At 47.7% G+C, this 27,117-nt stretch overlaps 1 protein-coding gene across 1 annotated transcript in view; it reads left to right on the forward strand.

The window, feature by feature from the left end:
* Stam (signal transducing adaptor molecule) overlaps positions 1-27,117 on the forward strand; it is a 232,534-nt gene that overhangs the window by 31,602 nt on the left and 173,815 nt on the right. Inside the window, exon 6 of the mRNA XM_075886399.1 lies at positions 11,685-11,760. Within this exon, the coding sequence (XP_075742514.1) occupies positions 11,685-11,760 (76 nt within the window). The remainder of the gene's footprint in view (positions 1-11,684; positions 11,761-27,117) is intronic.

Raw genomic sequence — 27,117 nt, forward strand, 5'->3', positions numbered from 1 at the left:
AAATTAACCGGAGAGGTTATCTCCAAAACAGTGTAAGGCCCCTCGTACCGGGGGACAAGTTTCGAGGAGTCCCGGTGTTTGGTATGGAATTGCAAGCCACACAAGAGACCCTGGGGCATAGCTGGTATCCGGAAGGGCGGTGCTACGGTTTTCTTTTGGCGTTGCTGCTTGTTCGAGGTGAACGTACGAGCGAGCTGGCGGCACTCTTCGGCTTGTTGAACAGCATCGGGCATAGGCGGACACTTGAAAGCATCAGGATGATAGGGAAGTAGGGTATCGATTGTATGGGAAGGCTCGCATCCGTAAAGAAGAAAGGAAGATGAAAACCCTGTGGTTGTTTGTATTGCAGTGTTATATGCCAATGTGACATATGGGAGAACACGGTCCCAGTTGCTATGATCAGATGCCACGTAGATTGAGAGCATATCACCCAGCGTGCGGTTAAACTGTTTCGTTAGCCCGTTATTCTGCGGGTGGTATGCTGTAATTTTCCAATGAATGACGTGGCATTCCGAAAGCAGAGTTTCGACGACCTATGAGAGGAAAGCACGGCCTCTGTCACTAACGAGCTCGAGAGGTGCACCATGTCGAAGGATAAAGCAACCTAAAATGAAAGAGGTGACATCTTGAGCGGTAGCGCTCATCAAAGCGGCTGTTTCGCCGTAGCGTGTCAGGTGGTCGACCGCCACTATAATCCATTGATTGCCATCTGGTGTCAATGGAAGGGGGCCATAGAGGTCAACGCCGACACGATCAAATGGCTTGGCAGGGCACGGAAGTGGCTGCAATGCGCCAGTCTCGCGTAGCGGTGTTGATTTGCGTCGCTGGAAGTTAAGACAGCGCTGCACGAATTTACGTACAAAATTGTACATGCCACGCCAGTAATAGCAATGACAAAGGCGTTCATATGTTTTGAACACCCCGGCGTGGCCACATTGCGGATTGTCGTAAAGAGAGGCGCATACTCGCGATTGTAAAGTGCGTGGAATGACCAGCAGCCACCGTCGGCCATCGGGAGCGTAGTTGCGTGGATGAAGAAGTTGATCGCGGATGGCGAAATAGAAAACTTGACGTCGGAGGGATCGAGATACCGGAAGGTTGGGCGTGCCGGATATATATTTGAGCAGAGATGTGATCCACGAGTCACGACGTTGTTTCGTGGCAATCGAGTCGAGATTTAGTGATGACAAGGTCTGGAGGCAAGTGTTTCTGCATGCGGGATCTGGTGGTGAAGGTGAGCGGGACAGGGAATTAGCGTCGGAGTGTTTGGGACCGCAGCGGTATACGACGCGAATGCCGTACTCTTGGATGCGGAGTGCCCGTCTCGCGCAAGGAGGCCAGACGGGTCTTTCAACGTAGAGAGCCAGCAAAGCGCGTGGTGAGTCGTTACGAGATCGAATGGGTGGCTGTATAGGTACGGCCGGAACTTTCCAAGCGCCCACACTAGAGCCAAACACTCTTTTTCTGTGATGCTGTAATTAGTTTCGGCTTTCGTCAGAGTGTGCCTAGCGTAGGCTACAACATATAGTGAATAGCCGGGCTTTCGTTGAGCGAGAACAGCACGAAGCGTGACGCCGCTGGCGTCAGTGTGCACTTTGGTAGGAGCCGTCGGGTCGAAGTGGCGAAGAATATGTGGGGAGGGGAGCATACAGCGCAGAGTAGTGAAGGCAACGTCACATGCAGGGGACCAGGAGGAGAGGTTCACGTCGCTGCGAAGAAGCCGAGTTAATGGTGACATGATGGATGCGAAATTGTGAACAATGCGGCCGAAATAGGAGCGTAGGCCTACAAAACTGCAAAGCTCCTTCATGGTCGTCGGTTTGGGAAATTCTGCGACTGCTCGAAGTTTTGCTGGGTCAGGTAATACACCGTGCGTGGACACGATGTGGCTTAGGATGATGAGCTCGCGCGCAGTAAAGCGGCATTTTTTCAGGTTAAGGTGCAGGCCAGCGTTGCAGAGACAAGTCAAAACGTGCCTGAGGCAAAGGAGGTGTGTAGGAAAGTCATGGGAAAAAGCCACAACATTGTCAAGGTAACAGAGGCACATATTCCACTTGAGGCCGCATAGCGTATTATCCTTAAGTCGTTCAAACGTGGCAGGCACGTTACAAAGCCCAAAGGGCATGACGTTAAATTCATATAGTCCGTCAGGTGTAATAAATGCAGTTGTTTGGCGATTGGCTTCAGCCATTGGCCCTTGCCAGTAGCCAGACTGCAAATCTAGCGACGAGAAGAATTCCGCTCCATGAAGGATGTCAATGGCGTCGCCAATGTGCGGCAAAGGATGGACGTCCTTGCAGGTTATCTTATTCAAATGACAATAGTCCACGCAAACTCGGGTAGATCAGTCTTTCTTACGCACCAAGACGACAGGAGACGCCCAGGGACTGTGAGATGGCTGAATGACGTCTCTACGAAGCATATCTTCGACTTGATCGTTGATGATGCGACGCTCTTCGGTGGAGACATGGTATGGTCCTTGCCGCAGTGGCTGGTGTAGGCCAGTGTCGACAGAATTTTTTACTTGCAACATGCGGCCCAGTTGAGGTTGGGACACATCGAAAGAATTACAGAACTCGTGCAGGTGATCAAGCAGGTCGGCATGTTCGGTAGGAGTGAGGCTGTCAGCGATGACTCTGGAAAATGTATCCTTAGACGACTCCTCGAGTGCCGACAGTGCTTTTGGGTCTTCGCAGTAGTCATCCTGGACATCAACCAAAAACGAAGGGTCAAGATCCTGCACACGGCCGAGACATTCCCGCGCAAGCAAAGTGACAGATATGGAAAGCGGATTGAGTACGAACTTGTTGCTTCTTTCGGTGGCAAGGTCAATCGTTGCGAAAGGCAGCGGCAGAGCTCGATGATTCGCGAATATATCGGAAGGCATAAAAAGGAATGTAGTGTCAGTGTAGGCGTGGCATGAAACGGGAACAAGTGTGAAATTTTCAGGTGGAATATCGGTATCTTTATGAACGAGCAACTTCAGCGGCTGATGAAGAGCGTCAAGTAATGGGACATCACACAAGGGTGAAAACTCAACATCGCGTGCGCAGTCGATGAGGGCATTATGGTGGGATAGGAAGTCCAACTCGAGAATGACGTTATGTGAACACACAGGGAGGACAATAAACTCCACGATGTAAAGAATGCCTTCGATGGACACTCTTGAAGCGCAGGCTGCGAGAGGTGTTACTTGCTGTGGGCTTGCGGTGTGGAGCGACAGTCCCGAAAGTGGCGTCCTGACTTGGCGTAATAAACGGTAGAGGTTCTCGGCAATAACAGAAACATCAGCGTCGGTGTCCACAAGGACGAAAGTACAATAACCTCCAACAGTTACTATGACCAAGTTAGCAGGAGAGGAGCGAGGGCTTAGACAGTTCGAAAATGGCGCAGTTCTTGCTCTTGAACTGCGGTGCTTAGTTTTCCTGGTCGGAGGGTCTGGGTCGGCGACGCATGGGGGAGGGCGATCGCCAGTGAGAAGAGGGTGGGTGCTGCGGCTGGAAATCGAGGTGGTCAGTAGGTGCATAGCGAGGTGACTAGACCGGCCCGTATTGGGTGAAGGGTTGGCTGCCGGGCTGCGACGACCGGGCATAGTTGGCGAACGTGATGTCGACGGCAGCAGTAGCAGGCAACGTGTCCGGGAGTGTAGCAGGCATAGCAAATCGGTCGGTTATCGTACGTACCCCAAGAATTGGCGACTGGTGGTGTCACCTAAGGTGCAGTATAAGCAGCCGGATGTGCGGGCTGTTAGCGCGTGGTGTAGAGCGGTTGCGGAAGCCTATGCACAGCATCTGCATATGTGAGCGGCGCGGCTACAAGCTGCATCTCTCGCGAACTGGCGACAGGAGGAGCCACAGGCTGCATTGCATACGTTAGGGGCGCGGCCACAGGCCGCACGGCTGGCGGATAGGCGACAGAAGCGCCTACTGGCTGCACGACACGTGGGCAGTGAACACGGCTAGATAGAGGCGACTCGTGGTGCGCAAGGAGGACAGCTTGGGCAACCTCTTCCGAAATAGCAGTGCGAAGCGGGGCAGGTAGACGGGTGGTGCTCTCGTGAGTAAAGGGCACTAGGGAAAGTTGGCGGGCGACTTCCTCAAGGACAAAAGCCTGGAATTGCTGAAGAGAGGTGAATTATCGGGCATGGTGTTGAAACTAGATAGTGACTCACCACCACGCTGAGGCTGCCGAGTCGGAGTGCGTTGCTTCTTCAGCTCTTCGTAGCTCTCACACAAGCTCATGACTTCGGAAACTGCGCTCAAATTTCTAGCCAAGAGCATTTGAAACGCGCCATCGTCGATGCCCTTCAGAATGTGTTTGACCTTGTCAGATTCGGGCATGGTGTTTCGCACGTCAACAAAGATCAATGACGTCCTCAATGTAGCTGGTAAAGTTTTCGCCAGTCTGCTGAGAGCGGACGCGCAAGCGCTGTTCTGCCCGCTGCTTGCCGACAGCCGGCCGACCGAACACTTCAGCACATGACATCTTGAAGACACTCTATGTATAGATGTTGTGTTTGTGGTTGTTAAACCACAATTCGGCGACGCCAGTGAGATAAAATATGATGTGGCCCAGCTTGTCGGCTTCACCCCACTTATTATTGGAGCTCACCAGTTCGTAGTGCCCGAGCCAGTTTTTCACGTCGGTCTCATCTGCACCGCTGAAGACCTTCGGGTCCCGTTGCCTCGGGTGGCCAGGGCAGTTGAGCTGGGGCGAATGCGCTGATGAGTTGGCGTTGTCAGTCATGACAGGCGATAGCGTGTGGCTTCGCAGCTCCAGGGTCTAGCGATGGGGATAAACAGCACCCTCCACCGAATGTGAAGAGGTTTATTAGGGGTTAAGGACAGCGCCGAGACAGCATCAAGAACCGCCCAGAGACCGGCACAGCGGCAGATCGAAGCACGAGCCGAGAGAGCCAAGCGTTGGCGAGGCTGCTTGCTGTAGGCACATCTTTTTCACACATTGGACAGAGCAGGAGATGCAGCAATATCTGTCTTACAGAGCATGGGCGATCACTATCAGACACCAAATCGTTTTCACTCGCCGCTCATAGTAAACAGTGCGGTTGCATTCGATTCTTCGCCGACACTAAAATACTGTCACGTCATAAACAATAGTTCACAAGAGAGATCACCGAAGTGTTCCACATTCAAAAGAAAGGGGATTATTGTATAATTGTACCTTTTATCGCGCTAAGTGATGGGGAATTTCAATACCTAAGCGCCACTTGCCTATGTTGATATTAATGATTATCTGTTTTCTGCTCATTTTTTCTTTTTCTTTATATTTGCACATTCTCTCTTTAATAAAAATCAGTTGCGAGTCAGCGCCCACGTTGTGCCCTTACTTTTCTTCTAGTCCTCATTCCCCAGTGGGCTGGTAAAAATCAAAATGAAGGCTCTTAGAATATCAAATCTGTTTGTCAGATTTAATGGATTTCAAAGCATTTGGTAACATGATGATAATCATGATATGTGGGGTTTAACGTCCCAAAACCACCATATGATTATGAGAGACGCCATAGTGGAGGGCTCCGAAAATTTTGACCACCTGGGATTCTTTAACGTGCGCCCAAATCTGAGCACACGGGCCTACAACATTTCCGCCTCCGTCGGAAATGCAGCCGCCGCAGCCGAGATTCGGACCCGCGACCTGTGGGTCAGTAGCCGAGTACCTTAGCCACTAGACCACCGCGGTGGGGTATAAAAAGCATGTGGTTACAGTAGTTGTGTTACTTTTTTTGAGATAAATGAATGAAACTTCTTTTCAATAAGCGACATTATATTGAGGGGGCTTTTGATTCTGCAATTGTACTTTATCGATATAGGAAAAAATCGATTTTTTTTATCCTGAAAAAGCAGTCTGTACACATGATGGCAATTCTTTTGCTAGTGAAAAGAACCCTCTCATTTGAAACTGAGGTGGCAGTATGCAGTGTTGCTCTTGCACTAGTATTTTTAGCTTTATTTTTTGCAAAGCTACTTCAGGGGAGATGTGATTCGAAACAATTTTTGTTAATTTGTAGCCTAAAGCATGGACATTTCTGCTGTATATATATGCTCCTGCACTAATTTTCGATGTGTAAATAGTTTTATAGTAAGTTGCACAATTTTGTTTTGTGCCATGATAATGTGTAAAGTATAGTTTGTTTTGGACAAACTTTTTGTGCCTCTAAACATTTATAGTTCTGAGCTATCAGTGGCTGCTCATATTGCTCCACATTAACTGTAGAATACAAGTAATTATCGAAAAAGTGTGTATAGGACATTAATATGAACAAGAAAAACTGTGAGAATTCGTAGAATCCTCAGCCCATACTAATTGCTTATTTAGGTTCGTAATAATTCTACCGACAATATCAAGTTTAAAGGAAATAGTTGCACCTCACATGTTAAGAAATATGTGGCGAAAATATCATCCCGAGTGGGCTATGAGAAGTGCCAAGAACATGATGTAGAAACTGCAGAAGTGGCCCAAAAATGGATCTTGAAAAAAAAAAAAAAAGAATTTTAAGTGTTTAATGAGAGCGTGGTAATCGAGGTTATTTTGTTTTGGTGGCTTTAGTGAACTCCTCAAGCAGTATACTATGGCAAGCATCCATATGACCATTTCCAGGTGACTGTAGACAACGAGTAGCCACCTTGTAAAATCGATTTTAAGCACTTTGAGTTTAATTACCTCCATCGCTTTTTTGTCGTGAAAAGAAAACTAAGCTTGTGAAAACAAATAATAACGAAAAATGTGTAATTTTGGAAAAGACTTGCATTTTTAGGCTCTCAACTTCCCTTAAGGGGAGTTCACGTCCAATTTCCCGGACCCTCAAGGGACCGCGAAAACGTCCGGAAAATGTTGCAGTCCGGAAAAACGAATTCACATGAAAATGCACCCTTTTTATGTAGGTATTTTTCTGTGACGGAGAGGGAAATAGCCGGAGTACAAAATTCCCATTGCAATTCAGCCAATGCATCGTTTAGGTGGCTCTAAAAAGAACCAAAAAGCCGTTGATCATAAAGAAAAATATCCGACCTGGCCAGCGCTATCTCATAGGTCAGTACTTAGGCACAAAGAAGTCGCCTATTTTCTTTTGCCCAGCGTTCCGCTTGCCTGCGATCATGTATGCCTCAATTTCAGTCAATGTCATGTTGCCGCTGTACACCGATGACGGTGTCATCAGTGCTCGCGTCAACTCCGAGCTCGTTGGCTGTGTAGGAGGTGGTTCTTCGTTCTCGGTGTCGGAGTTGTCGGAATTCTCCATAACTTGACGAATGATCTCGTCATTGGTCAAGTCCGCACATAGCTCGAGGTTTTTGTCAGCGTCAGCAAAGCCCTGAAAGGTTATCCGGGCTGGAATCTACACGGGGCGGCGCGCAGATCGTCGAAGGCAACATCCGCGGATGGTAGTTCGTCACTCGCCCTGTAGACTTGGGGCGAGACTCTCGGCGTTGAGTGTGAAGCCGTGTGGGGAAAACAGTTCCGTAGAGTCTCTCGCATAACCGCCTTCCACGATTCTGCTAGCATGCCGAGGTCAACAGCGTAGCTTTTCCAATTGTCGGAGCAGAGCACCACGCGGCTGAGCACGTGTGATTTGTAAAGATGCTTCAAGTTCTGAATAACACCATAATCCATCAGCTGCAGGATTTTGTGGTGTTCGGCGGCAGAAATTCAGTCTGTATAGCCTTTAGGTCCTTGATGTGGCCGTGCGCCGCGTAGCTATCCACAAACAGCAGAACTCTTCGATTTTGCTGGTCAAACTATATGTCCAGCTTGCGCACATACGCTTAGCATACCTGCCAAGTCTCCCGGATTGGCCGGGAGACTCCCGGATTTTGGCAGTTTATTCCGGTTGTACGGTTGTCATAAAAATCTCCCAGAAATCGAAATTTCTGTGTCTGATCTGGCCACATTGACAAAAAAGCAGCTCAATCAGCTCCAGGCTTTTTGAGCCTACCCCATTTGATTATGAGTTCAAGAGGCATTTATGTAAACGTACAGTATACTCTCAGTGATGCGAAACCACGGCAGATACGAATTCTTAAATTTCCCAGCCAAGTTTTACACTGTTCATTGGGCCTCAATTCGAATGTTTCGAACACATTTCCTAATCACGGCAAGTGATAGGAACTTTAGTATGGAAACCGTCAAACGAAGGCCGAGAGCAGCGTACTCGAAGCTTTGGAAGTATGCGTGCGACCGGCACACTAGAGTGCATGTGATTGTCGTTGCCACAACCGCCGAGGACGAAACCGCGGTCGCTCTTGACACGGTCATGTATGGTGATGACGTAACTGAGAGAACCCCGAAAGTGTGCACTCAATTAGTCAAAGCAACGCTTCTTTCTGCAAACTCTGTGGACAAACCAGCGGCAGATGCTATCGTAGATGACATAAAACGACTTGGTTTTGAAGGCGCGTGCGCAGCCAAGGGCATGGGTATTGTAAAATGATCTACTACTTGCCACAACCACCACGCAGAAAACGGCGGTCGGGGCGATGCGATAGTGATTTATGAGCTCCGAGGGCACGCAGCGGTAAGTTAAAATTAGTAAATATGTAAAAAATAAAAAAGTTTGCTTTGCCGCAAGGGCGAAGCACTAAATGCGACAGCAGCAACTTGGAATGTAACGCTGAGAACGGCAAGCAGATCGAAACGTGCAGCGCCCTGCTCACACCAAATGACGCACGAAAACGATACTAGCTGGACGAGAGCGAACTAACAGCGTTTACTGCTCGACACGTAGCGCGCTGTTTAAACAAAAACGATTCAAAAACGATAGTCTGAAATGCTTTGCTTCTCTAAAACACGATTATGATTTTTGATGTGCACGATACGTAATTACACGTACAGATGAGTACAAACTTAACAAGTGTCCCAGTTGTTATACCTCGCTGTGTATGAAAAGCGCGCTGTTTTCTCAAAAAAGGCCTGTGCCGAGACCAAAGTGACCTTTGTGGGCCCGGCAACTAACGCTTTCGTTTCAGTGAAAGCCAAAAGCACGTGATTCTCCCATCAAAGAATAAGCGCGCGCGCACAATCATCCATCTATGGGGCAAAGTACACGTGAAACATAAGCACGCCTCGGCGCATTGCGACGAGCTCGGCGCCGAGCGTGGGCGGCTTTTTTTCTTTGAGTGTTGATATATATAGATAGGTATACATATACAGTGGCGGTGGCGACAGCAAAAAAAAAAAAAAAAAAACAGCCAGGTCTGTTCATATAATTGCTATCGCAATAAAAAAGGGCCAGACCCGTTTTGGCGTTCCTGTCAAAAGAATCTAGCAGTGAGCAAAGCTTTGACCCGCGCTTTTGCGGCAGCCAGCAGCGCCGTCCCGTCTTTTCACGTGTGTCCCAGGAAGACTCACCCGAGTTGTTTTGACTCTATTTAAATAGATTCTGCTAGTTGTGTCGATCCTTTGAGACTCTCACCTTAGTGAAAAACTCTACCCTCGTGTGTTCGGCCACTCCTAGCCACTATAAGATTGTAACGCTGGTGCTTGCGCTTGTGCTTGTGATTAAGGCAGACCCCCCACCCCCACCCTCTTTTGTATTTTGCAATGTTTTTTGTTTGTTTGTTTTTTGATCTTGTTTTTTTAATGCCCCCCCCCCCCCCCCCATTGCAGAAATCTCCCAGATTCAGAATCCTTGAACTTGGCAGGTATGGCTTAGCATAGCTGCTGCGTTACCCACACCTTCTTGTTAGCTTCATTGAGAGCAGGCAGGGTCACTGCCCCCTTGAAACATCTTGGATGCTTCGACTTGCCTGTTACTAGTAACCGAAGCTTCTCGCTGCCCGACATGTTGCTGCCAACGAGGACAGTGAGCCGCTCCTTGATGTGCTTGCCGCCGTGACAGGGGTCACGAGCAAATGCAAGCGTTTTTTCTAGCAGCAGCGTGTAGAACAGTCCATTTTCGTCGTAGTTGAAAATATCATGCAGTGGGAACTGCTGAAGCAAAGACTGCAACTTTTTATCTCGATATTCGGCGACAACGGAATTGTCGACGGCACCGTTTTTCCCGCACATCTTCTTGAACTTCAAGTCATTGCAGCTCTTGAAATTGCGAAGCCGTTCATTGCTGAAGTTGGAGTCCTTCACGCCCATCTGAAGCGTGAAAACCTCCGCCTTCTGCTTCAGAATGTCGCCTGACACCGGGATTTTCTTGGAGATCATGGGACATTGCCACATGAGCACTTCGTCGATCTTTGGGTAAACAACCTGGCTCGCATTATTCTTTCCAGCCTGGCTCGCATTATTCTTCCCAGCCCCTGTTGATTTCGCAGCCACTTTCAAGATCTTTGCCTTGTTTTCTGATGAGGTCCAAAACAGTTTGCTTCGAAATTATGAACTCCCTCCCCACCTTTGCCTGTGACCGACCGCATTAGACCTCTTCAATGATGGCGGCTTTCTCATCCATGGTAAGCCTACGAGGGGGCTTTGTGCATTTCGAAGGCACAGACGAAGATGAAGGAGCATTTAGTGCTATCGCTGTAAACGGTGGATCCGCTCAAAAAAAAGCGCAGCACAATACAGCTAGGAACTCGGTGAATGCTGAAGGTTCGCAAAGGTAACCACTGAAGATAGCGCGCAGCAGCAAACGATCAACCACAGACACTACCGCAGAGCTGACAAAACATGTGAATGAACATAGTGAGGTTTGGCTTGGCTAAGCCGCTAAGCTACGGCTGGCCACATTGACACGTGCGGTTTTGAGGTTACGGCAGCCGTGGCGCGGTGCGGCGGACGGCGGCGGTGCTGCTGGCCATACCTGCGATGCGACTGACGGGGTCAAGGATATGAAAACAACCAAAATGGCAGTGTCAGTGGTGACTTTGGGTCTGCAGTTACTAGTAAAAACTCCGGCAAATCTGATGCCGAAGGCTATAACCGTCCTGAATTTCGGACTTTTTAATACATTGACTCTATGGGAAACTTGACGATGCCACAGATGAGTCCAAGGAAATGGGCATGTCTGGAATTTCGGGCGTCCGGGAAATCCGTTGTCGACTATACGTCATGGTTGCTTTATTGTAGCTATTTACAAAACTTGAAAACAAATTGCGTGTTGTAGGAGAGTTGAAGATTGAACCTTGGCCAAAAAGAAACCAATATCACTCCAGAAAAGGCTAAAACAAAGCTGGCAGATGATGTCTGCATCATGCATATCTCTAATTAAATATGGCAAAACCTTAACACTATGCACCTGCTGGGATGGCACTGGAACTGTGTACTAAATGGCAGCATACTTGCATTTCCTGATGTGCACTGGCAGTGCGAACAATAAAGTCATTGCGGTGCCTAGTGAATATGTAAATGTTGTGTAGAATACCTACAGCAGGACCTTTTCTGTCTTTCTGATCTGATTCCTATTCTGTTCTAATCTGATTGGCTTTCTAGCTGTCAAATTTAGAAGAAAACGCATGCTGGTTGGGTTTGTGAGGGAACCTAGCGGCGTAGCGATCAACTGCACAAGGTCGAGCACATCTTGTGCAATTAATTGACTGGATCCTATTTGTTGTTGCGAAGTCTTATCTCCTTGGCAAATAATTTAAAGCAAAAAAGTGCATCTTGAGAAAAGGATGATTATATTGTAGCCTAATTGCCTGCATAAGCAAAGAGGACCTATTAACATCTCTGGTAGGTTTTTTGGTCAAAGCCAGTTGACTTGTCCTTTTCTTTGTGCTCTACAGTCGGATTCTCAGCCATCGGAGCAGTCGGTGTCTCGTACTTCCACAAAGCAGCAGGAAGAGCAAGACCTGGCCAGAGGTTGGTGTACATCTTGAAGCATGTTTTTTTGACACAGACACGTTTGTGGTAAAAATGGCTGTAGGCACAAATCAGCTAGCAGTTCTTGTTTTCTATAAGCAGGGTACTGTGATCAACCCATACTTTGTACGGGTGTGTGAATATTCTAAATTTCAAATATTTTTCAAATAGTGTTTGCTGTTTGATTTGGTTTGTGTTGGAATTTTGCTGTAAGTTTGGTCGGTTCACACTTTCCAGAGACATATATACAGTAAATATCTGATCAGCAGTAGCCCCTTCATATAATCAATAAGCTTCACCCCATCACACATTTGTTTTGTGGCAAAGCTGCCTTACTGGCTCTGCAGTGATATTAGTTGAAAAAAATGACGGTTCCACCATGGCGATAATAGATGGGCTAAAGAAACGTAAAGCATGCAACCCACACAGAAGAAAAAGGAGGAGACAGGATAGACCGTCAACAATACCCCTGTCCTCTCTTTTTTTTATAGTCTACGTCGGTTGTGTCTTTTATCTTTCTTCAGTGTGAACCAACTGTATCCCAACAAGACATTCTAGTAAGCATGAAAGATGTGGCAGAAAGCGGGGCTCAATGCTGTTTTTGACCTGAAATTTCAACGGGAAGCCCGAAAATGTGGCCGCCTAAGATTTTTAGCATCCTAAGTTTTATATGTTCTTACATTTTGCCGCGTTTATGTGTCAGTCGCAGTGACGGCGAAGCAGCACGAGTGTTCTTGGCCGAGTGCAGAGACTAAGGAGGTAAAATCCTGCAAAATCTGCACCGTGTCGCCTCGAAGGAGCGTGCGGCAATTCAAAAACAAATAAAAACACTGCTGAAAGACGGTTTTATTCGGCTGTCTAAGAGTCCCTGGGCGTTGACTGTAGTACTCGTCAAAAGAAGGATGGCAGCTTGCGTTTCTCTGTTCACAACTGGTAGCTCGACCAGATCACATAGAGCGACTGCTGAAGCGTGTTAAAGATTCATTGGCTAGGCTACGAAATGCATGCTGCTCTTCGTCAGTGGACTTGAAAAGCAGCTACTGGCAAATTGAAGAGTGTGAGAGCATCGTGAGAAGACAGCTTTTGTCAAGCCCGACGAACTTAATGAATTTCAGGTACTTCCTTTTGGTTTAAGTTCGGCACCAGCAACATTCCAGCATTTGATAGACACTGTACTCTCAGGACCTAAGGGGCAAACCTGCTTTGTGTTTCTTGTCTTCTTTGTGACTTTCCAGGAACACTCAAGTTTTTGGAACCAAAAATTGACAAAGAAGTCAAAGTTTTGAAATTGACATATTTGGTTTCCGCAAGTATTTTTCTATCTCTCTGCAAACTTTAACTTACCAGAAAGTGGTAATTTTTTAAATGTCATTCTAACTGTCCAGATTCTTGGGTGTTTACATGCAAAACCTGCGAAAAATGGGGAACAGACTTTGAGGCTTCTTTATAATTTGCCAGCACCTGTATTTAAAGCTCTGCTGCTAATTGATGAGCACATGTGTGAGCATTGCAAAACATGCACACCATGGTTGTTGCTTTTTGAAGAAGCTGTCTGTTATCAGTTTTTTTTTCATCTTCCTCAAAAATGTAAATTTACGACTGTTCAATTTTGAGGCTTCAATATCTCTGCAGCTAGAACAGATTGTGGGAATCTGAGGCACGCCCGCAACCATTTCGCGGACATTCCACCATGCGGCCGCTCTTTTTCCTTTTCCATGCTCTGGTAACGGCGCGTGGCGATAGATGGCGCTACACGCGGGTGCGGCCTGTGTTTTTGGGGGTTGCGAGAATCGGCAAGGCAGAGTCACATGCGCGCCGAAAAGGGCTTCTCCTTTGTTGGCCGGTGCCTGGTAAGCACGTGGTTTTCCTTAGTCCGCGTCCCTTTGGGAATCGCCAGACTGTAGCCTGCCTGCATGCCGAGGCATTCCCGGCAGGTATGTTTACTTGAGTGTTAGCTTCCGTACTGCACACTAAGCCAACACGGGTGCCTAGTGCTTGAAGGGGTCGCACCATGCCAAGTAGCACTTGTCGAAGGCCTACGCGTACGAGGTTCACCCTAATTCTTGCCCGGGCCCGGTGGCTATCGTGAGAGTGCGCAGCATAGTCACTAGGGACCTTTTCGTGACAGACGTGCCAAAGCTCGCCGTTGCCAGCTGCAACATGCTCGCGGTCTTCCCTTTAATTGTGAACGTCCGCGTGCAGAGAAGCCTTTGCACTCCACATGCCGGGAGCATACTGTTGTTTGGAGGTGCCGCTAAAGGCAATAAAGCGCTTGTGTATTGCTGTTAATCGAACACTGTCTGTTTTGCCGTGCCTCGCTAAACGCTTTGTTAGCAGAGCTTGCGCGGAGCACTGCACTACATGTGAGTAAGTGACCGAGATGCGGCCCTGTGGCTCTCTAAGCCTGAACCTGCGGTGATCATCCAGTATGCATAAAGAATGCAAGTATGGGAGTAGAATTTAGAGTGCAAACCTTTTTAATTAGTTACTCATTAAAACTGCAACATAATGCCAACTGCTTTCGAAAATATAAAGTTAATTTTGTTTTAAAATAATCCCGAAAGGCCAAAAAATTCTTGAATTTTTTCAATCTCTAGTCATTACTTTATGTTGGCATATCTTAAATATCACTTTTAATATGGCATTTTTTTTTCTATGGCGGCCTAAAACAGTAGGGTGTAAACCTGAGTTATTTCAAGAACAAGATGAGTTACAGAAAAAGTAATTAAATATTTGGAATCAGTGGAAAAAATACCTGCATAATCCCATGCAGTTTGATCAAGATTATTGAATAAAGAAAAAAATGTTTACAATAGGTCTGCCTCTTCCACCCCCCCCCCAGGTCACCCATCAATTCATGATTTTTAGCAAAAAAAAAAAAAAATTGATAGAAGGTCAAATATGCTTGTGCATGTGTGAAAACTGGACTGTAAAAAAATTATTTTAGTCCAAAATAAGCCTTTAAAGTAATTGGCTGTAAACTTTGCCCACCGCTGGCAACCGCCATTTTGCCACGGCGCGCATGACTAGTCATAAGAAGCAGCGCCGTAGCCTGCTTTCAAACAGCACCTTTCGCACGTGGTGAGTGTTCACTGTGTTGCGAGTGCTGCTTGCCGTGTATTCCACATGTGTTGCTAGTGTTGCGGCATATGTTACTGGTACCATCGCCATGTCGTTGGCCCCTTCATCACCTCACGATCCAGGCAGTGGTTCATCGAGCAGCAGAAGCGGCGAGGATGTGGTGTGCACTGCACATTTTGACTTCGACCTCATCACCACCAGCTCAAGCGTCAAAGACAGGACAAACCCAGATGCTAATGACCTCGCAGTTGTGGCAGACATTGCACATGGCCTTACGCAATGATAAGTAGCTTTATTTGAAGTGTGCCAGGTTCACAAGCGAGCTTGTGATATGGGGGTCTGTCAACATTGCATTTGCAACCATGTGTTACATTGTGCATCGGACATGGTGAAGCGTGCAGATTTTTGTTTGCTAGCATACATACGTACACACGAAGACTTTTGGCACTGAACATGCCTAATAAATAAGTTGCGGTAACAATGTTGCATGTTGAGATTCTTTTTTGCATTGCTGGTTGCGTGCGGCATATGTAAACATTAGCTGAAGCAAGCGGCATGTCAGTAGGTTGCTAGGTTTTCTCACGACATACACTTAGGCTGAATCTTTACTTGAACTGTGTCCATTGCGTTTGGTTCTGCACACTTAACCATGGCATATGTAAACTCCTGCGAGGAGTTTCAGTAAGTTTTTATTCATACGCGTCGCACATTAATGGGGCACTTTTTCTCCTCACACAGGTTGACAAAAATTTTTTGCTTCAAGTACCAGCAACACGTGGACGACGCGATGGCATTGTTTAAACTGCTGCAAGTCATTTAGTTCCATTGGCAAGTTGAATGCAGAGAAAGCTCGATTTGAAGCGCAGTTGGCCATGGAACACGGTAGTCCTCCGTAATGTAAACCATGCAGCAGCTCACCTAGCAAGTGACTCGTTAGGTCACATCTAGCTAGCGTGCCAGTGTTGCCCGCAACTCAAGTGGCTCACTCGTTTATGAAATATTCAATTATAATTTAACGGTATGACCAAATGTGTTCAGATTTTGCCAGCTTGTCTGTGAGCGTACAAGGATCAACTCACACAACACAGACTATGGTCGAAAATTGGAAGTTGTGGCCCCTTCAAAAGAGGACGTGGCTTTCATTACCAACTTATTTTTATTTTTTCAATTGATTTTTATTTTAATTGGCCCACTTTTTGAAATTGTTTTATCAATTGGCACACTTTTAACCGTTTTATGAACGCTACTGCTGAGTTTCATGAACATATCCTTACGTTTTTAGTTACAATATATTTCTCTCCTTTTGTTTTAGGAGCGAAGCTCCGTAAAGCGGGGGTTGTGCGTATCCTGTATGTAGTAGCCACCTCTCATTTTAGTCTTTGGTATATCCGCTGGATGGCAGTACTTGTATATGATGAATATATTGCTACGGGGTGCCACAAGTGAACATTGTAGAAAAGAGGACGATGTTTAGGGCGAGCTCGTGCAGACCGGGCTCCATACTGTATGCCTGCCTGTTTGCCAAAAGTAAAGGTATTTTTCAGACACCTTCTCCCCGTAACAATTTGGTGGAGAGTGCGGGTCTTCCCACAGTCAACACCACAACGAATCTACGCAGCGGACGTTTCTTGGCTGCCTGTGCGATGCCTGACCAAGACGAGCACGAGGATTCTTCGGAGACTACCCCAACCGTGCTTTGTCCGACTACGCAGCAACCAACAGCACCGCATCTACTAACCGCACCGTCGTCCTGACTCAACCGCGTGACCCAGGCACATTTTCGGGCAGTGACAGTACTGCCGTGGAGGAATGGCTTCAGCTGTACGAAAGGGTGAGCGCTCTTTACAACTGGGATCCGACGCTCATGTTGGCCAATATTATTTTCTACCTTGATGGTACAGCTAAAGTTTGGTTTTCCAACCACGAGGAAGATATCGCGAGTTGGGACATCTGTAAGCAGAAACTCATCGACTCTTCGGCAAGCCCATCGGGCGTCGTCGGGCTGTGCAGAAAGAACTAGCGTCCCGACTCCAGTCCGGCACCGAGTCGTACGTCACATACATACATGTGCTCGCCCTCTGCCGGAAGGTTGATGACAAGATGCTGGAATCTGAAAAGGTCGCGCATATCCTCAAAGGAATTGACTCCTTCAATCTCCTCGTATTTCGAAACTCATCGACCGTAGACGACGTTATTAATGAATGCCGACGCTTCGAAGACGCGAAAAGTCACCGTATCACTCCACACTTTTTGAGTCTTCCCAACACGGCTGCAACATCTACCTGCGAGGACGCCCGTCTGCCACCAGCCCCTGCTGCTTCCGACAATATCGTGCGCATCGTGCGCCACGAAATCGAGGCAGCATCTCCCCTGTCTGACCAAGTCCAGGCCCCTGACGACTCTCGCACCACGATTTCTTTGATCAAGAGTGTCGTACGCCAGGAACTGGCCAACGCCGGACTTCAGACGCTATGCCCCGTTAACCGACCTGACTACCGACTGCCCAGTACATCTAATATGTCCCGCGGACCAAACAACCGCCCACGTTACCGGAACCCGGCAGAGTGGCGAACTTTCGATGACAGGCCGATCTGCTTCAACTGTGGACGAGTCGGCCATATTTCACGTCATTTGCCGCACTTCCTGGGGTTGGCAGCCATAGTCGCATTATGCCAACACCCGGCGCCCACCTGCTGGCTGTCGGATGCCGATCTACACGGCACAAGATGATGCTTCGCCATCCAGGTCCGCCCAACCAAGCCGCTGCCCGTCGCCCTCTGGACGCCTGTCCCGCTTCAACTAACAGACATCTCTCCCCCTCACCCTCCTACCACTAGTCTTCGGAAAACTGACGGGCGCAGCTCCTAGAGGTGAGCCTGCTTCAACGACCCGACCCGAAATTCCTCTACACACGATACCCGGACACAACAACTTGATTAAAGTAAATGTTGACAGTACTTCTGTGGCAGCATTCATTGACACCGGCGCTCACATATCAGTCATAAACTCCAGCCTTTGTGCTCGACTCAAGAAAGTGCTCACTCCTGCTCTGATCACTCTTGTCCAAGTAGCTGATGGTGCAAGACCAGCGGTCACCGGGATGTGTGCCGCCCGTGTCACTGTTGCTGGACGTCATACCACTGCTGTTTTACGTACTGGACCCCTGCCCACATGACATCATTTTGGGACTCGATTTTCTGTCGGAGCATTCCGCCCTAATTGACCGTTCTGCTGGTGTTCAGCTCGTCCTACCACACGCCGTTGACCCTCCTGATCCTGCACCGCCAAAGCTATGCTCCGCCGACCTTGTTCGCCTATCTTGTCGAGCTGGGACGTATATCGACGTCTCTTCTGATCCACTTGTGGCTGACGACGATTATGTCATTTCACCTAATCCTGCAGTACTCTGTTTGCTCAATGTTGCGTTCACCCACACCATCATCACAATGAAGGACAACGTGGCATGTCTCCCTATTGTGAACTTTGGACTTTGCTCTGAAGTGCTGCCACGAGGAATATCCCTTGCAACTCCCTCTTGCCCCAGCCGGCGACTACCACATATCGGCCTTAACAGAGGATACACCGTCGTTTGCAAGTATTCAGCCGCGCAGTACACTAGACTGCATAACTGGAATGATTGCCTCTGATCTCCCGGCCGAGCATGTGTCTGCGCTTCGTGGGCTTCTTGCGTCATATCAAGACGTCTTTGATCTCTGCGACCGACCCCTAGGCCAAACGACCGTCGTAAAGCATCGCATTAACACCGCTGATGCAAATCCACTACACCGGCGACCCTATCGGGTTTCCTCCACCGAGTGCCACGTGATCCAGCAAGAAGTCGACAAGATGCTTGCCCGAGACATCGTTGAACCTTCTTCAAGTCTTTGGGCTTCGCCCGTTGTGCTTGTGAGAAAGAAGGATAACAGCTGGCACTTCTGTGTCGACTACAGAAATCTTAACAAGGTTTCAAAAAAGACGTGTATCCTCTGCCGCGGATAGATGACGCTCTTGACTGCCTTAGTGAAGCAAATTATTTCTCTTCCATCGACCTTCGTTCCGGGTACTGGCAGATATCAGTTGCTGATCTGGACCGTGAAAAGACAGCATTTATAACTCCCGACGGGCTCTATCAGTTCAAAGTAATGCCGTTCGGGTTATGCAATGCCCCGGCTACATTCGAACGAATGATGGACGCTCTTCTTCACGGTTTCAAGTTGTCAATCTGCTTATGCAACCTTGATGACGTCATTGTTTTTTCGCCAACTTTCGAAACTCGCCTCGAGCGTCTCTCAACAATTCTTTCGGTTTTCCGCAAAGCAGGGCTCCAACTAAACTCGTCGAAATGTCGTTTCGGCCGCCGGCAGCTCACTGTCCTTGGACACCTTGTCGATTCTTCTAGTGTTCGTCCCGATCCTGAGAAAATCCGCGCCGTCAGAGATTTCCCTGTGGCGACCTCTGCGAACGATGTTCGAAGCTTTGTGGGCCTTTGTTCTTACTTTCGTAGATTTGTGCGGAATTTCGCTGACGTCGCACGCACGCCCGCTCACGAAACTACTAAAAATAAATGTGACTTTTGTGTGGGGACCCGAACAAACCAGAGCATTCGTTGAACTGACGAGTAGACTTACGACGCCACCGATTCTCGGCCACTTTGATATATGCGCTCCAACAGAAGTGTGTACCGACGCCAGCGGCCACGGAATCAGAGCCGTTTTGGCACAACGACAGCATGGCTGCGAGCGCGTTATTGCATACGCTAGCTGCCTTTTATCGCCAGCAGAGCGAAATTACTCCATCACAGAACGCGAATGCCTCGCATTCGTCTGGGCAGTGGCTAAATTTCGGTTGTATTTGTATGGACGCCCGTTCACGGTTGTCACTGATCACCACGCCTTATGCTGGTTGTCGTCCTTAAAAGATCCTAGTGGACGTCTCGGCCGGTGGGCTCTACGGCTACAGGAATATTCCTACACGGTTGTCTACAAATCAGACCTTTCTGAGAGCGATGAGTCTACTTGCGTTTTGGCACTTTCCGCGTTTAGCAACATCGGAGATCAGCAACGCCGTGATTCTCACCTCAGAGATATAATCCTTCGGCTTAGTGGTCCCACAACTCCTCCGTCTCTCCGTATGTTCCTGCTCCAAAATGACGTCTTATATCGCTACAGCATGCATCTTGACTGACCTGAGCTGCTGTTGGTTATACCACAACATATGCGTCAGACTGTCCTTGCACAGTTGCATGATATTCCAACAGCTGGTCACCTGGGAGTTTCAAGATGTTATGACCCCATTTGACGTTACTTCTTTTGGCCTGGTATTTACCGATCCGTCTGCCGTTACGCCGCCTCATGCAAATCTTGTCAACACCGCAAAAAACCAGCAACCCTTCCAGCGGGACGCCTTCAGCCCATTCAGATCCCATCCGAACCATTTTATAGGGTAGGTGTTGACTTACTAGGACCGTTCCCTTTATCGGCCAGCGGAAACAAGTGGATAGCAGTCGCCACGGATTACACCACTCGGTATGCCATCACACGTGCCCTTCCTACCAGTTGTGCGACCGACGTCGCTGACTTTCTTCTAGAAGATGTCATATTACACCACGGCGCTCCTCAGCAACTGCTTACCGATCGGGGTCTCTACTTTTTATCACAAGTTATCCAAGACATATTACACTCTTGCACTACAAAGCACAAGTTCACAACGGCGTATCATCCTCAAACCAACGGGCTCACGGAGCGGCTAAATAGAACCATCACGGACATGCTCGCCATGTACGTTTCTTCCGACCATCGTGACTGGGACTCCGCCCTTCCATTTGTTTGCACGTCGAATGCAATGCAATGAATGCGACAGCAACAAATTATAATGTTATACGAACGAAGGTGGGTAGCCAAATATTTTGAATTCGGCATCGCAGATGTCTTTTAAAATGCTGGTGTAAGCAAATATGGCCACTGCCTGGAAGAGTGATTCTTTCACACATACTCTTCGTGTTGAAACTGCACTGATGTTTGCCGAGATCGCACATGCGCCAGCGACTGTGACTGCGCCCTTAAAATCAAATTTCACTGTTGTTACCCAAGGGACCCTGTCCCGCATTTCTTTTTTCTTATGCTTTTTTAAGACTGTTGGTTTCCTTTCTGTGTAAGCATTTGACCGCAGTTCTATAACACAGGAAAATGTTATCGTATGCACCCTCCAGGCGATAAAGATAAGCTGGCTCATTTGATCTCTACTTCGGCAGCGCTCGTGTGCTTTTACCTGTGTAAAAATGATAATACGCGGGGGCATGTTCACAATTTGGACTTGTTACGGAACATGGTGGTGACGGCAAAAACCCACCGAGAGTGTCTCTTTACAGTATAGACCGCTTCTAACAGAAGTGGCTGGAGTCGCGAGTCCTGCCGCGGTGGTCTAGTGACAAAGGTACTCTGCTGCTGACCCGCAGGTCGCGGGGTCGAATCCCGGCTATGAGGGCTACATTTCCGATGCAGGCGGAAATGCTGTAGGCCTGTGTGCTCAGATTTGGGTGCACGTTAAAGAACCCCATGTGGTCGAAATTTTCAGAGCTCTCCACTACGGCGTCTCTCATAATCATATGGTGGTTTTGAGACGTTAAACCCCACATATCAATCAATCGCTAGAGTTGCAAATATCCACACTATAAATGGTACCGCACTACAACCAAAACAACCTTTTTCAAGGCCCTCACTGAAAACGTGTTGAACATGCAGCTTCGCGTGTCTGAAAATGGAAATGTGCAATGCGTGCTTGCTAACATCTAAACTTCTGAATGTTAAAAGAATAAATAGTCCAAAGGCACACATTGCCAATAAAATGAATGCGAAAGGGGAGGGGGGTCTCACAAATGAAAGCACCATCCCGGAAATTCGCCGACTATTAGACCACCTCGATTATGTGCATCGCATAGAAACTATGTCGAATCGTGTCCAGAATTGTGCGCATTGAAAGATGCCAACCATTTGATTTCATGGGCGCACACCCGATTTAACACATCGCAATCGAATGGCGAACCACTATTTAAACGCTACAGGTGTCGCCCTCGTTTTTATTAATGGTATGTATTCCGTCCCCGTCAAGTGCGGCCACCGCAACTTAGATTCACGCGACCGCTACCGATCGAGGCCCAACCAACACCGATTAGACCTAGCTTGCCGTTTAATATGTTGTCGGGGAAAGTTTGTCCAAAACGTAAAGATTCGGCGTCAAAAAGATTGCACTAGCAGTGAACCAAGAATAGCGTGCATGATACGAAGTTCGCATTCATGGCCGGCAGATCAGCAACGGCGACAACTCGCCAAGCTTACGTACGACAGCGCACTGGCAGCAAAAGTGAAAGCTCGCGTCATAATACCATGAAAGGTTTTTAATTTACGGACAAGGAAGCAAACAGGGTATTGGTTGCAAGCTCAATAACGACGACGTCTTTCCCAAAAGGAAACCGTTAAGCACATGTAGTTGATAAGGACGGGATCGCACATGGCACGTTGAGCTGCGCGCGGCAGCAGCCACGCTAGCGACATAGTACGCTGTAGCCGGGTCAGCGCCAGTGCAAAGGCTTATCGGTCACAGAAGCAACCGTCTTTCTCTCTTACTCGTCGAGCCCGTGCAGTGTCCAGCGATCTGTTTTTTATTTTATTTTTCTTCTCTCCGCCCTTAGTTTGTTTACTCTGTGTCCCCTTCACCTCAATAACGACCTCGTTCCCTCCCCAGCAATGCACCCAGCGTGCCTCCTCTCAAAAGCGCACTCGCTACCGCATTTGTCACTATTTCCGGCAACCGCATTATAACCGGTCTTTCATCTTGGGCGACTGCACAATAAGTGTTATGCGTATACATGGGGTTCTATGGGAGGGTAAACGGGAGTAGAAAAAGACCGCATTGTAAGCGGTTCTACATTATAAGCGGTTACGTTATAAGTGGTCTACACAGTATTTGCTATCGCAATAAAAATGCATTTATTTACCGCTAAATAAGTGTTTTGGGTTAGCTTTCCCTTCAGTTTCCTTTTAGTTTAATTTGTGCTTTTATTTTTCGAATTTTCACACTGAATCTGCATATAACAAAATCTTCTTTATAAGGAACGCTTCTGGGAATTTGTCTATTTCGTTATATCCAGGTTCAACTGTAGCTAATTATGAAAAGGTCATACTAAAAAAACAGGAATGTTATGCCTAGTATTCTACTTCAGGGAAAATAAAAAGATGACTGAACTGAAATAGAGCCAGCATTTGCTGCAAAATGGGTGGAAAAAGTGAAGCAGGAAGCAAGAAAAGTCATTTTGAGAAAATGGCTTTTAATATTGGACTAACGATATTCTATCAAGTTTATATTGTACCAACGATATTCTATCAAGAGGCGCTGAGGTCGTAATCTTTCAAGTCCTTTGCGATGTGCAGTTTCTTGAATGCACTGCTTTTAGTTTGAAATGCTTTGATTCTCTAAAATACAAGCAGAGTCCTTCAATGCTTTTCTGGTCACGAAACTCCACCCGAAGGTTGATATAGGGACAAAATCTGTCGCTAGAGGCGCCACTCGTCGTATGGGGGCCACAAGCCGCCGCCACTGCTGGGCTTGTATGCGCACTGCGGCCGACGTTCCGACGCGATTATGTGCGTGCTGTTCTTCCTGTTACCTTTTTTAAAAGTCTCTGAACGCATCAATGCCACCAGATAAATAAGTTGAAACGGGATCCAGTGTCAACGACGAATGAGAGCTGTTTACTTTGGAACGCACGCGTAGTTTACTTGGAAGTGCGGGCCCACCTTATAAACAGCAGCGCATTAAAAGTGTTCTCACACCGCGCGATAACGCATTGTGTCAATAGTTGTCTCATAGCCCAATTATATGCATACTTACGATGCCTCGTAGCGGTACTTGCGAGCTATAGCTCGCAAGTGTTGAAAGACGATGCTTATGCTCCATGCTCTTGATGCGAGCAGCTACTTGATCTGCTCGACAACATGTTTGTATTTGCGCCCGGCCAAAGGGCGATTATGTTTATGCGGTAGGTGAGCTTTATATTCTGGTAGGGCCGCTAATAGGGGAAGGAAGGTGAACGAAATGAAACACGACTGGGTAGTACAGGAGCAATCACATTGGTTTATATCCGGCTCGCCTCTCGCGCGCTACTACCCAAGTATTCAAATGGCCTGAATGGTTGAGCCAGAAGTTTTATTCCAGACCTTTCAATTGAGTTTATACCCAAATGCGCAGTTGTTTTGGACACACGTTTGTGAGCACCGATCGCTTTTTTGACGCAAGGACTTTCAATGCCGAGGGCTTTCGCGACCGCTCTAAACGTGCCCAACATTTGATTGATCACTTCTTTCCACGCAGTTTACACGGGACACCCACCGCTTGATGTTTCCTTGTGTTTACTGTTTAGGGCATTATTATTTACCGGCCGACAACCCATAATTTCTCCGGGAATTGGAAGTACAGCAGCCTAATCTGGAAGTTCCTTTTGATGCCAGTGCTAGCCGCTTGGCCGCCTCTGCCACCACCGAGGTACCTCATCACACATTTGTTTTTATTTTTTGGGTGGGAGGGGGGGGGGGGTAAGGGCGGTTTTGATTTAAGGCATGCAATAAATCTTAAATTTGGTGCTAATGATACGCCGCCTAGTATTCAGGTGTGTACCTATGAATGGGAGATTCACATATGGTGCATGTAATGGGGAGAAAGTTGGAAAACATTTATTTACACAAAATACACTGACAACAGCACTTTGGAGAAGAAAAGCACTAGAAACTATTGCAGCTGTTCTGAGCAATGTTACACAATCTGTGACTCTACTGTACAATGTGTATTTCGTTTCATTAACAGCTGCACTCTGCCTTAGCTCACTGCCTAAAATAAACTGTATTTGAATATACACTATTTACACTACATGCAGATAAATATGAATAGTACGAAAATATTACAGTGTAATGTATACAAGATATACAACACTATATACAAATGGGAAGGCGTGCTCACATACACAACCATTATGCTTAACACTGTGGCTTCCGCCCACCACTTGCAGGACATGAACTGCGCACAGTTGCCCGCGAGGCTTTGTTTTTTTCTCGAGGGAAGAAATGGAATCTACATCTCAAAAAAAAGTGTACAACCTCAGCTGTTGTCCCTAAAAAGTGCAACAGACAACCTACACTTGCTGACGCTGTGCGGCTGTCGAGCAAAATGCCCTCAACAATCCTCGCGTACACGTCACCGCATGCAATGTTTTGCACTGTGTACGTCTCTACATGTTCTTCAACAATTTTCAGGAGAGCAAGAAGACGGCTGCTAGGTACTTTCAAATAGCCCCTCGATTTTGTTTGGATCAAGGCAGATGGCTGACGTGTTGTGCTCAACATCGTTTCGATGCAGCCTAAGCAATCCAAAGTAGAAAACTTCTTGGCCGCATATCCGCCGAGGTAATCCAAAATGGAGTCTTTGGTCGAAAGGGGGCCAATGTCCTCCACGCAGTCTGTTGTTGGCTCCAGCAGGACATCGTCCAGCAGAACAGCTAGTGTGTCCACCTGAAATGTGCACAATTTTGTGCACATTTCAGGTGGACACACTGTGAAGAGAAAGAAAGGACGTGATCGCCATCTTTCTCTCAGTCCGAGGGTCTTGTGTGCTCAGCGAAGTTAACTTTTCCGAGCAGAGTCATGTCTGACTCCCTAATGTGCACACTCTTTCTTAGGCTCATTTCATCGAACATCAGGACACCTGTAAAAAAATACATCTTATTAGACATGCACCACATATGAGATTTGAAGTCATAGAATGCATTGTTCCAAACCTCGACGCTCTCGCTCAGGAAGTACTTGCAGCTTGTCTTTGAGAACGGTGATTAGACTGCTGTCAAAACCAAAGTCAGCCTTGAGGCTCCTCAGGTACGTGTAGAGGGTGCGAGGGTGGGGCAAGGGAAGGTACTCATTCTCGTGAAGGAATGTGTAGACCGCTGTCGACTTAATCTTCAGTAGCAAGCAGTCATAAATCCATGCTTTTTTGTACCTAAAGAGAGTGCAGGCTCGTTGTGCATTCAGGTTAACTGAGGCTGGTGAGTGAACAGTGCAAGTGCATAACCACAGCAAGCAGAGAAAAGAAGATGCACGACATGCATCACACCATCTTTCCTCATACCGCAATACACAACCACCGTGTTTAAAAATGCCTTGTCATTTTCAATATTAACATGCACCCCTACTTCAGTACGAGAGCAACAGACAGCTTGCATTGTGCGATCATGCAAAGCGGGCAATTTAGGATTACTCTGACATGCAATGATAGCGTGCACTGCTCTTAAAAAATATGCACAAGACAGTGGCACGAAAAAGATGTGCGATTATATTCATAGCTTCGTGGCAGTTATGTGCGACTGAAGATTACCTGGCAGCTTTCGGAGATTTCGCGTTTGCCTTTATGATGCACTGATCGTAAATAAGCTTCTCGCGGGTAGATACCTTGTCCAGGTTTTGCAAGAGTCTTACATTTTTGTTGGCCAGGACTCTCATCTTCGCAAGCTGCTTCTGACACCGTTCGAGTCGTTGCCGCGTACTCGAAAGCTGCGCCTTTAGCGCCTGCACTTCAAGAAACGAACACACTGCCTGTTCCGTTTGGCAGGCCTGATCTGCGTGTCCGCTATCCCTGGCTGCTGCATCTGTAATACAATTCAATAACACTGTTCAGAAGCTCCTCAATGCCTCCAGCTGCTAACACAGGGTCATGCGACTGAGGGAACAAAGTAACGCCGCGACTAAACCGGCTCAAGAGCTTACCGTCACTGGCTTCTTCTGCCGAGTCGGTGTTGACATTTTGGCATTCCACTGCTGCGCATTCCGGTGACGATTCGCGCCGCCTCTTCGCTGGTTGCCTCTGAGTAGCAGGCCGTGAACGCGGTTTCGGCTTTGTCAGGTACGCCGGGAGCCCGTCAAAAATTCTTGGAACGGCGTTTTTGCGAAGCCTCGGTCTCTCTCGCTGAAGCGACACGACCACCCCGTTCACAATGTGCTCGTCGGTTCTCACAACGTCGCTGGCATCAAAATGCTTTTCGCACTCCCGAACGTTCTTACTTTCGAAGCTGAAACGCCAGCTTCCAACCGTGGTATAGCTCGCTTCTATTTCTCTCGGAGTTCGGCGCTACTTGGGAAAGAGAAGAGCGACGCCTTTTCTTTGTTGCTTCGGCAGCCGGAGCTGCAACCTGTCACACAGCACGTCTTAGGCATTGTTCATTCGAATTTTCATGCCGTCCAC

Source organism: Rhipicephalus microplus, chromosome 2, assembly GCF_043290135.1.
Source record: "Rhipicephalus microplus isolate Deutch F79 chromosome 2, USDA_Rmic, whole genome shotgun sequence".
NCBI lineage: Eukaryota > Metazoa > Arthropoda > Arachnida > Ixodida > Ixodidae > Rhipicephalus > Rhipicephalus microplus.